General features: G+C 38.9%; 1 protein-coding gene across 1 annotated transcript; it reads left to right on the top strand.

Moving 5' to 3' along the window:
* Positions 1-45: 45 nt before the first annotated feature.
* Positions 46-13,968, top strand: FUCA2 (alpha-L-fucosidase 2). The gene is made up of 7 exons (XM_083368449.1): positions 46-321; positions 1,785-1,972; positions 2,723-3,062; positions 5,545-5,755; positions 7,975-8,165; positions 9,406-9,514; positions 11,877-13,968. The coding sequence occupies exons 1-7, from the start codon at positions 71-73 to the stop codon at positions 12,015-12,017; spliced, it is 1,431 nt and encodes a 476-aa protein (XP_083224575.1). The 5' UTR covers positions 46-70; the 3' UTR covers positions 12,018-13,968.
* Positions 13,969-13,977: the final 9 nt, after the last annotated feature.

Genomic DNA, 13,977 nt, shown 5'->3' with positions numbered 1-13,977 from the left:
TCGGCGTCCATGTGACGCGGCGGCGGCGGCGGCGCGAGCGGGAAACGTTGGCAGATTCGGCCGAGTAGTCATGGCCGGGCCGGTTGTTTCCTTCCTTCCCCGTCGCGGCTTTCCTCGTTTCTTGCTGCTCTTACCCCCGCTGCTCTTGCCGCTGCTCATCTTCCTCCTGCTCCCCTCCTGGGGCCGGGGTGGTCGTTACGACCCGACCTGGGAGTCTCTGGACTCCCGGCCGCTTCCGCCCTGGTTCGATGAAGCCAAGTTTGGGATTTTCATCCACTGGGGTGTTTTTTCCGTGCCCAGCTTCGGCAGCGAGTGGTTTTGGTGAGGTTCCCGTCTGCCAGCTCTGCCCTTTCTCTTGACCTCTCTGTTTCTATTCCCCCGCCTCGGATCCTGGGGAACTCGCAGCCAGCGGTGTGTGATTTAGGATTCTTGTCAGCTGTGAAGCGGGCATGAGTCTCTCTCAATCGCATTGCAAAATTTTTTTCCCCCTTGGTGTAATGTGAGAATCCTTCCTAACATCAAAGAGCCTTGGTGGAGCAGTGGGCTAATGCCTCCTTAAGTAACACCAGCTGCCTGCAATTAGTGCAGGTTCGCATCCCACCAGGCTCAAGGTTGACTCAGCCTTCCATCCTTCCGAGGTAGGTAAAATGAGGACCCAGATTGTTGGGGGCAATAAGCTGACTTTGTAATAATGCCGCTTGGAGGTGTGTGTGAAAGCCCTAATAAGCAGGTATATACATAGAATGAAGGCTACTGCTAAGCTTGTAAGCCGCCCTGAGTCTTCGGAGAAGGGCGGGATATAAATGGAAATTAAAAAAAAAAAGTACTTCCCCTTTTTACTCCTGACCCGAGGCACTCTAGTCTTGTCTGTCTGGATGTTTGGAAATCGTGGTTGTTTTGCCCGAATACTTTACAGATTCAGGGAGAGGCACCCGTAGGCATTAAATTGTCTATCCCCGTTTGAAAATCTTGAATAGCAGGATTTTCCTTCGTCCTTTACTCCCCCCCCACACCCCTAACGTTCTCAGCTGATTTCATTATTCTTGGGCCTTTGGAGAATTGTGTCCTTGTTACTTCTCGTTATGCAGCTTCTGTTTTTATTCCTGTTTTTAAATAAACGGTTTGTCTACGTGTGCACCTTAGGCAGTTCTCATGTGTGCAGAAATGCCTGCTTTCACATAATTTTGCTGCTGTACTCATAAGGATAAACAACAGCATTGATTTTTGAAGTGTAGTTTATGGGTAAAGTTTAAGATGTGAATAACTCACTATGAGCCCTGGAAGTAGAAAAAAGAGTAGAGCTGGAGGTCAAGCCAGGAAGTAGAAACTATTAACAAACCATGCCCTGCTTGCCTGGAAGGATTTTCCTATCCAAAGGGCTTTATTCCCTGCTGTTAATTGACCTGCCACTTTTCTCTCAAATATGCATCGTTTAAATCAGCAGTCATGTCCATTTCTTTTGTACTTTTATTTCCTAGAGGAATCAACTGTTATAGCAGATTGGCTCTACATGGGGTATGCACAATATTCTGATCCAGAATGCAGGGGCCCACACAGTTTGCAGTGCATCGATATTTATCCATATAAGACTATTGAATCTGATTCATTTCGAGAGTGCATTTTGAGACTATCGGAAAAAATATTTAAAAATACTGGTTCTGCACTTGCATAAAACCTGCTCATATAGTAGGACATTCAACATATGTGTAAGAATTTGTTTCAGTCTATCTTTGTTAGTCCTTCTGTCATTGTATGCAGATACATGGGATGTTGTTCCTTTGCAGGTGGTATTGGCAACAGAAAAAGAAAGAGCCTTATGTAACTTTTATGAAGAATAACTACCAACCTGGATTCACTTATGAAGAGTTTGGCCCTATGTTTACAGCTGAGTTCTTTGATGCCAACCAGTGGGCAGATATTCTGAGTGCTTCAGGTGCCAAATACGTTGTCTTGACTTCAAAACATCATGAAGGTAAAGTGACCATAGTTCTTTTGGATCTCAGTGGCTCAGTTTAGTTATTTTACCAGATGAAATGCTTGGGTGAGATATCCTTATTATATTCTAAATAAAACGAAAAAGATGGCTGAAAGTAATGTTATGATGCTAAGCCATGATGATGATGATGATGATGATGCAGTAGAAGAAGCCAGGCAGCAGCAGGTAGCAGAAGTAGCTAGCCGTATCTTAGAGGCCAAGTTGGCTCTGGTTGTTGCTTGGATACAGAATTACTTGAAAATCTCAAAAGTCAAAACATTACATGGAAGACAGCAATGGCAAGTCATTTCTATAACCCAGCCAAAAAGAATTTGAGTTCAGTCTAGAGGTATCTTTACCTCCTTTTATAGAAAAAGCCAGAAGGGCTTGGTTTATGTGATAATCTGTAAAGGATGCAGTTGTATGTCATGCTGGGCCCTAAATAAGCATATTGTGTGGCTTAGTATGGTGTATTAATAATGTCACTTATATCTTACACTTTGTCCTAGGACACTACAGAGAAGATTGAAATAATATAGGACAAGCAATCCTGTCTCATCTAGTGATAACTTGTATCAGTATACAAATTTAGATCATCTTGTTGAAGATGCCTTATATAATGCATAGTCTCATTAGTCTCACATCAGGAGATAACAGTGGCAAACAAAAATGCAAAATAGGTTTCCAGAATATATAGTGTACATATCCAAAATAATTCATTCCTAACCGTTTTCTTTCTTTGACCAGGTTTTACTCTGTGGGGGTCCAAATATTCCTGGGCTTGGAACAGTGTTGATATAGGACCGAAACGGGACCTTGTGAAGGAGTTAGCTACATCCATTAGAAACCAGACAAGGTTACATTTTGGGCTATATCACTCACTGTATGAATGGTTCCACCCTCTCTTCCGTGATGATGCTGCTAGCAAATTCAAGAAACAACAGTTTCCAAATGGCAAAACTCTTCCAGAGCTTTATGAGATTGTGACGCGATATCAGCCAGAGATTCTGTGGTCAGATGGCGATGGGAATGCTCCTGATACTTACTGGAATAGCACTGCCTTCCTAGCATGGCTTTATAATGACAGGTATGTGTTGTTTTCGTATTGAAATAGTGCATTTTGCCTAAATATTTAGAAGGAAATTGTGCCCTAATCATAATACATTGTATTATTGATTGCTTTAAACTGCAGTCCTGGTTCACATTGCTCCCTTATTTTTAAATAGTACTACGATTAAGGTATTGCTTCTAAAATAATTAATTGGATTCTATGATCTAAAACAATATCTTGATAGAAAGAAAAAATATATATATTTTTGTATGTCACTTAGGAGTATTTCTTGTGCCCATCCAATCACAGCAAGCTTTGGAGAAAGTCTGGCCTTTTCGTCACACAGCTGCCACATAATTTAATTTCTGAGTTACTTGCCTAGATTATGCTGTTAGCAATAGGTTAGAACAGCTTCCCTGGGTTTTATATTAACAATAGTTTTTGGCCTCAGTTGAACCCTCATCCTCCCAGCCATTAAACTTTCTTTCAGAATGCCATACCATTTATTTTGTTGCTGGTTTGTAGTTTTATGTGTTGCATTTTATTACTGTGGCATTTTTATTACTGTTCTTCTAGCTTCTTATCTTAGTTTTATTACGGTATTATTTTTTCATTATTTCTTTATTTGGAATTTTCTGTTCTCAATCTGTGGTGGCCAAAGAAATTAAGGTACAGGATGAATTAACAGTTTAATGCAGGGGTGTCAAACTGCCAGCCCGCAGGCCGGACACATCATCCAGAAGCCACACCCACCCCATTGCCGGCAGTGGCAAAACTCCTGATACGTTGTGCGACGTCATGTGACGTCGCGAGTTTGACATGTCTGCTTTAATGCATACGGTAACTCTTTTTTTCCTCCAGCCTACTTAAAGTCAGAGATTTAATCCAGAGCCTGTTGGGAACTACTGCCTAAATACATCATAAGGTTGCAATTCCAGCATTTCAGCTTTCTGCCTTCCACAAACATTGTTCTTTGTATTTGTTCTTTATATTTGCAAACATTTGCCATTCCACTGTGTTCTTATTCTTTGTATTTGCAAAGATTTGCAGTTCCACTGTGTTCGTTATGTTTAGATTTACTGTTTTATCTCTGATTTGGTATTGTGTTTAAAACATTTGCAATGTACTTAAAAGCAGGCCTCCCAAAAATCAAATATCAGACAATCAAGAGAACTGACACTTCTTCAAAATTGATGGAGAAGTAATGGATTTAAAATTGGCATTTCTAAAATTCTAACCCAGGAATGCATAGTTGCTTTTGTTTTCTGGAAATGTGTCAGAATGGGAGTATATTACTTGACAGAGGTTTCAGAATGGCAAATTGCAAGTGTTAAGTTCTTCTGTACGATTAGGGTTAAATGTACTTTGAGGATTTTCAATCTGGAAACTTCATGTGTGTGAGAAGCTTGCACTACGTTACAGCCATCTGCTAAAATGATGTCACGGGGTCAGAGCACAGTGTTGCAGTGTCATTTTGCAAGTTCCACCTCTTAGGGAAGGTGTGCAACAACACAACCCGTGTATAGAAAAGGAGTATGGCTTGTATCACCATGTAAGGCTGCTTGTGTCATTTTGGTCCCTCTTTCCCCCACAGACATCACTGCTCTGCTCTGAAGGACCACTAGCAAGGAAGAAAGAATTAGACTATAGCAGTCATGTCAGGCATTTATTGTTTTAAGATTCTGAAAATCAGAATGGAAGAAAAATTAATCTGATGTGTGCATAGTCAGAAAACAAATAATATTAAATCTGAATAGGAACAGTTTTAAGATTTTATCTAATTGATAAAAATATAATTACAGTGAAACCTTGATTTTCCAAGATCTCAGTACAACAGACTTCGCATGCAAGTGACACTATACCAGTTTGTGTCACTTGTGTGATAACATCATTTAAATAATGCAGATTATGTTACTTCTATTAGTTGGTATCAAAGAAATGACATCATTTGCAGCATAATAGTGTTCTCTTTGATAAGATGGGCAGCGTATAAATGCAGGTAGTCCCTGGGTTGCGATTGTGTAACTGTTTAAAGTTGCAGGGGCGCTGAATGAATAGAACTTACGACCGGTGCTTGGAATTCTGGCCATCATAACATCCCAGTGGATACGTGATTGCTACTTCATATATTCTGGCCTGCTTCCCACAAAGTCAGTGGGGGAGCTGGTAGGGAGTCACAATCACATGAGGCCCCCGCTTAATGACCTGTGTGGTCCTCAGGTTATGACGGCAAACGGGAATGCCAGGATTGCAATCACTAAGTTTCAGGATTGCACAATGTTGTGCTTTACAACTGCATTGCTTAGCAATGGAAATTCTGGCCCCAATCACCATTGTAACCTGAGGAGACAGACCTGACCTGACATTTGGGAATAATGGACCTATTCTTTTAGTTCAGTTGAAGAAACTTTCACGATATCCTGCTTTTCCTCTCAAATAAAATAAATTTATTTCTTATATTCAGTGAAGAAACATCTCTGCAGTTTTGAGTTGACACAATGTGTTTTAATTTTTTCAGCCCTGTTAAGGAAACAGTTGTAACAAATGATCGCTGGGGAGCTGGCACAATATGCAAACACGGAGGTTATTTCACTTGTGCAGATCGATACAGCCCTAAACATCTTTTGCCCCGTAAGTGGGAGAACTGTATGACAATTGACAAAAGGTCTTGGGGATACCGAAGGAATGCACAATTAAGTGATTATCTGACTATTGAAGATCTCATAAAGGTAAGGCAAGTCAAAGTGGTACCTGTAATTGTATGGGGACTAATAATTCTTATTTTTTCAGAAAATATTAATAGCTTATTTCAAAAATGTAACTATTTATTGTTAGAATAACTAATTAACAGAACACCTCACTATCCTAATGCATATCCTGTACATAGGTCAGGAAGCAATAGTATGGACAGAATATGGTGAAGTAGACTGGCTGTAGGTTGGTAAAGGAGTAAGACAAGGCTGTATCTTCTCCCCTTATTTATCAAACCAATATGCTGAATACATATTAAGGATAATTAGGTTGCAAGAAAATGAATATAGTTTTACAATTGGAGGAAGATGTATCACTAATCTGCCCCAAGTTGATGATACTATTCTGATAGATGAAAACACAAAGGATCTGCAAGCTCTAGTAATAAAAATCAAGAGCACAGTGGAAAAATGGGACTAAAATCAAAGATGACATGTATAGAACCAGCCTTAGAACAGACAGTGAAGAGAGTGGATAGCTTCTGCCTTTTAGGATCAATTATCAACTGTTCCAGAACTAGCAGAAATAAGTCACATATTTGGATTCGGTAGAGTAGCAATGAAGACCTCAGAAAATATATTCATATGCTGCTAGAATGTGTCTATATCTACAGTTATCAGACTTAAAATATTAATAGCTTATTTAATACTGGTGCAGGCCGTGTTTTTTTTCTGTAAGAAATGAAGGCTTCTATGGAAGTGAAAATTATAATTTAAAGAAATAGGCTAGAAGGAGTATTGATATTTTTGAATTTTGGTATTGTAAAAGACTTAAAAATTCTGTGGTTTGCGAAGAGAATAAATGAATGGATCATCATAAACACGAATCTAGAGTTTCCAGTTGAGGCACAAATCACAGCCTCAGATTGATAGTTATTCAAGATCGAGCCCTTATAGATGTCCATAATGTTGGAATAGCAGGACAACTAGCAGTAAGGTGGATGGATTCATTTTCAGCATTGGAAGGCCTGAATGAGTAGACTGAGGACAAATTAACTTGAATAAAATCTATGTGGTCAATAAGAGTCAACACTGATTATAAATTAATTTATAAACTAATTAAACCCTACAATTTGTTATCCTAGATTTTGCAAAAAGTACTTAAATGGGAATATTTCCTATCTTTTCATTCCCTTCTCATCTTTCCAATTTCACTCCACATTTTATTCTTTCTGTTTTGGTTTGTTTCTTTGATTTGTATGAGAAATTTTGCAAATACAGGATGCAGGTACTATACAATCTAACTTTGAATCATTCTCTTATAGATATCACATTACAAAACTTATGCCAGAATATCATGTGATTGGTTTTCTCAAATATAAACAGAAGCAGGAATATATTCAGTCAGTTTTTGCTAGCCAATTCCCAAAGAGCATCCAGATCCATTCAAAATCCTGATCTTTTAAATCCATCATGCCCTAGATTTACTGTATATGTTCAAACATTACACTAAACCATAAATCATGGTACAATAATTACAATATGTAGGTTCATAAAATCTAACCAAGTAAGCATAAATTGGCTTAGCTCAATGTGTGATCTGGCCTGCATCATCTCTGTATAAAGTTCTATGGTTTAAAATGTTGTATTAGAAATTTATTTTATGTTCACTCATCAGGTCAATTCCCATAAGAAATGAAGTTCTCTCAACGAAAGCCCTGAGCAATTTGGCAGTACTAGAAGAAACTTCATAATCCTGAATATGTTATTCAGTAACTTCATAATTTCATACTTAGAACGAAGTTATACAGATGCTTAAAAATAATAAGTTTTTACCAGTTTAATCTTTTATGAATTCAGTAGATTTAAACAGCTCATAGAGATGGGAACTTTGCAGATGTAATCTGCAAGTAATCTGCTATATGTGTATCCCTAGAACATACACCTGATTTTCAGTCAAATGAGCAAAAGGAAACACCAGGAACTTGATCTATTAGGAAGATGAACAGAGCGGGCCAATGCCACACATAGGGCAAAGGTACAATGTAAAGTACAGAGCAGGCTGTTGATGAGCTCATGAATAAGAAGTTTGTGGGGATTTATAGAATTGGCAACTCCACTTGAATAGTTCTACTTTGCTTCATCCTACAGCAGTGCACTGGCAGCATTATAACAGAAATAATACCTATTTAGGCCGGAAAAACTCATACAGATGTTTTGAATTTTAGAATATTGTTAATTTTCCTAAATTGTTTCAGCAACTTGTAGAGACAGTAGCATGTGGAGGAAATCTTTTGGTGAATATTGGGCCCACCCATGATGGCCGCATTCCTATTGTATTTGAAGAGCGTCTGAAGCAAATGGGGACTTGGTTGGCATTGAATGGTGAAGCTATTTTCAGCACTAAAACTTGGAGAGCCCAAAATGATAGTATAACACCAGGAGTCTGGTGAGTTTATGAGATCAGTGATCTGGACAATATTAAAGTAACTAACTAGTCTTAAACATGTTTAAACTGAAAAAGATTTAATTGTGAGTAACCTGGGCCTTATGCTGTAATCATATGTGTAGGGTTAAAATTGTGTATGATTTGCACCTGAATTTTTATATTTAGGTGGCTGCAGAAGAGGGAGGAAACTAAAATAGATGCTCAGCTGAAGATGAGCAGTTACAATTTCCTATTATTCACATTTGCTTTGGCTATGAACATAGATAAAACTTGTTGCTCAACTTTTCATCAGTTGCAGATAACAGTTTTTTAAAAAAAAATCTCTCAGAAATAATGTATTGGGCAGCAATGATTAGATACAAAGCTGCATTTAAAATTAATTGAATTAAAAGGAAACATGAATTTATTTGTTTCAGTGTTAGATTTAATGGCAGAAGTGAAAGATTTATACATGTAGATGTTTCCAGCAGGATTTGAAAGAAGTAGATATAAGGGGAAAGGATACTATTTATTCTGATCCAAATTAATCACTTCCTGAGACTGCTATTTGCTTCGAGAAAAACCTCCATGCGATTTCAAAATGTGCTTCCTTCCTGATGGAAGATAACAACCCTAGATTGCTATAATATATTCCAGAATACGCCCTGGCTCCCATTACCTCCAGTCTGCTACTTATTAGGAGTTTAGTACGTATACATCAGTCTCGGTGTTATTGGCATTTTGAAAAACTATAAGTTTTTAAAGAACATTTCTTCACAAAAATTTATGCAATTTTAGAACACTTAATGATCAAGTATTGGTAGACTATTAGTTTATGCGTTTGTGGAAATAATCCTCACAAAACTCAATCGTCATTTCATTCTCTCTTCCCACATCAGCTGTCCCATTTGGGATAACAAGCAGGGCAGCAGTCTACTGTTTTTTGCCTCTAGACCAGGGGTGTCAAACTGCCAGCCCAGCGGCCGGCCATGTCACACGGAAGCCGCACCCACCCCATTGCTGGCAATGGCAAAACTGTTCCAGTACATTGCCCAATGTCACGTGACGTTGCGAGTTTGACGTGTCTGCTCTAGATTTTCCTTTTCCTTAAAAGACAAAAGTATCATAATTGTTCCTGGCAAGTGACTTAATTTTTAAAATATCTGCTAATAGTTTTATTACTGTTAATTCTCAGAGGTCTTGGAAAGATTTTTATTCTGAAAGACTGAAGATACATAATAGAATACAATATCTCTATCAGGTACACATTCAAACCAAAAAACAACATTCTGTATGCCATTTTCCTTGAGTGGCCATCTTCAGGAACTCTAACGCTGGGTGAACCAAAAGCTATTCTTGGGCAAACAAAGGTAAGCGATTCAGATTATAGCTGAAAACATCAGAAAATGCTGCTAAGCAGCCTCCTTGCAAACTGTAAAGATCATATTGATTCACTAACTCTTCCAATGAATAGGGATTGTTTTGTCTATCTTTTGGGGGTTTTGTGAGCATGGACTTTTAAGATTGTTTTTACTGCTGCTTAGGTGGAACTATGGAGAAATAGTTAGCTTTAGTATACAGAACATGCTATGTCACACTGGACTATGCACGTACCACAACAAACTGATCCTTCAGTAAATCAGAAACATCTGATAATTGATGCAACTGCCCATCTCTATCACCATGTCCTATTCCACCCCCAAATTTCCTTTCAGGAATCTAACTGGGAAACTATAATGTGTAATAAGTTTCAGTAACCAAATAGCCTAGCCATGATTGGTTTCATATCCCTGAGATGAAGACCATAACAGCACAGGGTAGCAATAACAAGTTCACATGATGGCTTCTTTGAACTATTATTAACCAAACTTGCCAAAACAAATTTTTACTTCAGTGGAAGAAAGTCTAAGGACTGCGGCCTCCTAGATCTTTATTTGGATATGTAATTCAGTAATCTCTGTGCATGAAACTTAAGTCACAACCAGGCAAATGTGCATAACACTGCAAAATTTATATAATGGTATTTATTTACTTAATATGCTATGTGGAAGGCTGATGAAAAAAAACAGGGTTTTAGGCTGTCAAATCAAGGTAGCCGTTAGCCTACTACTGCCACTGTGGCTGAGCATGGTATATGGACAGAAATCCTTACTTTTAGTTCCTGGTTTGATTTTGTGGCTCAATGTCTATGGAGATTCTCCATCATCCAGATCAGAGGTCTTCAAACTCGGCCCTTTTATGACTCATGGACTTCAACTCCCAGAATTCCTCAGCCAGCATGCCTGGCTGAGAAATTCTGGGAGTTGAAGTCCATGAGTCATAAAAGGGCTGAGCTTGAAGACCCCTGATCCAGATCATAGTTGCCCCACAGGCGCTTTCTTTCAAAAGGCAACTGGACTTTCTTGTTTGGCTTGAAGACATTTTGCTTCTCACTCAAGATGCTTCTTCAGTTCTGACTGAAAGGTGGAGAATGGAAGGATTTATATTCCTTGCAATCATGTGGCCGTTAGCCCTCTTTCTGAGAGTTGTTGAAGCCACTTGGGAGGTTTATTTGTGCCTTCAAGGTCACCTAAATCCTTTAGTCTGCAATTCTGCACCATTCAGTCAGAACTGAAGAAGCTTCTTCAAGCAAAGCAAGAAAAGTTCACTTGCCTTTTGAAAGAAAGCACCTTTGGGACAACCATGATCTGGTTGACTGAGAATCTTCATAGACATTTAGCTATCTACATTGGACCACATTGGAGCTGTGACCAAGGGGGCCTTCTCCCGGGTTCGACTAGTTCGCCAACTACGGCCTTATCTGGACCTGGATTCCTTACGTACAGTCACCCATGCCCTTGTGACATCTCGCCTAGACTATTGTAACGCTCTCTACATGGGGCTGCACTTGAGATCCACTCGGAAGCTTCAACTGGTGCAAAGTGCAGCGGCACGGACACTCTTGGGAGCCTCCCGATACTCCCATATCACACCTCTCCTCCGTGCGCTGCACTGGCTTCCGGTTGCCTTCCGTGTGAAGTTCAAGGTGCTAACAATGACATTCAAAGCCCTACATGGCATGGGTCCGGACTACCTACGGGAGCACCTTCTGCCGATGTCAGCACCCCACCGTCCTGTGCGCTCCCACAGAGAGGGCCTCCTCAGGGTGCCACCGCTCAAGGAATGTCGGCTGGTGGCCCCCAGGGGGAGGGCATTCTCAGTGGGTGCGCCAGCCCTCTGGAACACCTTACCTACCGAAATCCGGATGGCCCCTGACCTCCGTACCTTCCGTCGCGACTTAAAAACTTTCCTGTTCCAGCAGGCTGGCCTGGCATGATAGCGTTAATTGGGGTCCCAGTTTGTGTTCATTAGTGTTTCTTATTATTTTATTGTTCGGTCTGTATACCTTCCTTCCTCTGTACACCGCCCCGAGTCCCTCGGGAGAAGGGCGGTTTATAAAAACTAATAAATAAATAAATAAATAAATAAATATCTACTTTGTGATGAACACCCTTCGAATGGTGTGGGAGTTTGAACGGATTTCCAGCAACAACAACAAAAATTTGCAGACCACAGGATTGAATACCAATTAACATATTTCTAGTTTAAATTGTACTTCAAATAAACCATGATTTTGTGTAATCCATGAAAGCAGCTAATTTATTTCTTCTTATGATACCTGAATCCATTTTTGTATTTGCAAAGCTTTCTTCCTACTTTCCTCCCATTTATAATAGCTTTTTAAAATTTCAGGTGAGGCTAATAGGATATGAAGAATCGTTGCCCTGGATTTCTATGGGAGAAAAAGGAATCATGGTGGCTGCACCTCTGCTATCTTTCAATAAATTTCCCTATCAGTGGGCCTGGACTCTAGAACTTACTAATGCACAATAGTGACAGAATCTTGCTCTGCTGAATTTTGGTAACTGGAGAAATAAGGATAGATTTAAAATAGAAAATAGTTCATGCACTTAATACTTTTAAAGCAAAGTTGATGCATATAGCAATCACAAAACTGAATAGGATAAAGTAAGTAAATGGATATTCTTCATTGAATGCTGAGGTATTGAAATGATAGATGTAACAGGAGTGTTGAAGTTTATAATGTTAAATATAGCTGTTAATACAATCTTGCTTTTGTGAAACAGAATTCAGTGAAGACGTTATCAGGGAAGGGAGTTTCAGAATTGTTTTAAAATTGGGGCTTTAATCTTTCCCCTAACAATATGCTTTTATGTTAACTATTTTGACTACCTCATAGGATTCCAAAGAGATTAGAAAATTGTCTACTGGCACTTAGGCCCTAGTTTTGAGGAGATAAAAGTGATCTAGTGTTCTGTATTTGTTCTTAGAAATACTAGATAACAAACAATTTAAAAAGTTATAGTATATATCAGGGGTAGGCAATCTCGGCTCTTTTATGACTCATGGACTTCAACTTCCAGAATTCCTGAGCCAGCTATGCTGGCTCAGGATTTCTGGGAGTTGAAGTCCATAAATCATAAAAGAGCCAAGGTTGCCTACCCCTGGGTATATATGTTTAAAGCCCTACATGGGATGAATGCAGGCTACTTGGACCGCCCTGATGGGACTGGCCCGCTTCACCTGTGCCAGCAGAGCGGGTATACTACGGATCCCATCAGCCAAAGCCATGGCTCCTGCCCTCTGAACATCCTACTCCCTGAGATGAGATTGGCTTCCGCCCTCCTGACTTAGAGCCTTAAGACCTGGCTCTGCCAGCTGGCATGGAGACCCAATGAGGAAGCTTCACACTGGATCTGGTTGACTAATTAAAACCTAATCCCAGCTCTCCCCATGCATCTGGCCCCCTCCTTTGTCATCTTGTCTTAATAGTTTTATCTGTTGTGTTATTTTATAATTGATTATTTTAATGTTTTTAAAATGTTTTTATGTTGTAATTGTCAGATATGAGTGGCAAATAAACTTAATAATAAATAAATAAATATGCAGTGGTTATATAAATTCCTGTTAAAGACAGCCCTGTTAAAATGCCAGGTTTTTATGATGCAAAGAAATCAGACCAAGATAACTTACTTCAGAATTTTTCCCCACCTTTAATATAACATATAAGCTGTACAATTCAATTAAAAAGCAGACTGAAATCTTCGGGGTGTGTGTGTGTGTAAAAATCTTACAATAACATGGTTGCATAAGGGTGCACACCCTCTTATAAGTAGTGATGCGGCTATGTTCATAATTAACCAATCATATTCAAACTGATTAAATAGTAGTACACAGTTGCCATTAAAGTGACTGATCAGGCCCATTTTCAACTGTTCTAGTAGGATTTTTTGACATTTATTCAGTTCCCTCTTACAGCAAAAGCCATGTTGCTTCAACAAAGTATTAGTTTAAAGGTGTGCACACTTATGCAACCACATTATTTTTTATTTTTTTCCACCTGAAAGATTTCAGTTTTTCAATTGAATTGTACAGCTTATGTTTCTACGAAAATTGGAAAAAATTCTGAAGTAAATTATCTTGGCCTGATTTCCCCCCAAAAAACCTGACATTTTAATAGGGCTGTATAGAGTTTCTATGTGCACTCTATTTCCAAGGGGCCTAGTTCATACTTTAAAATACATAGGTTATTGCCATTGAAAATAAGATTTTCATTTTAATGTTTATAATATATTTCTGTGCAGAGCACCACTAGTGAAATTGTCTAAGATAACTTCAAAATAAATTCACGTTTGAGATTTAGCTACTGTTACCTTGTCACATTAGATCTTTTATTATTTGTATTAACTGATTAAACTGCAGCTTTGCAACTGTCTGATGTTTCACTTTACATTCAAAGAACTAAACAATAAATTCCTAAACAATAAATTCC

Source organism: Vipera ursinii, assembly GCF_947247035.1.
Source record: "Vipera ursinii genome assembly, chromosome: 1".
Classification (NCBI taxonomy): domain Eukaryota; kingdom Metazoa; phylum Chordata; class Lepidosauria; order Squamata; family Viperidae; genus Vipera; species Vipera ursinii.
This window is presented reverse-complemented; position numbering and strand designations above follow the sequence as displayed.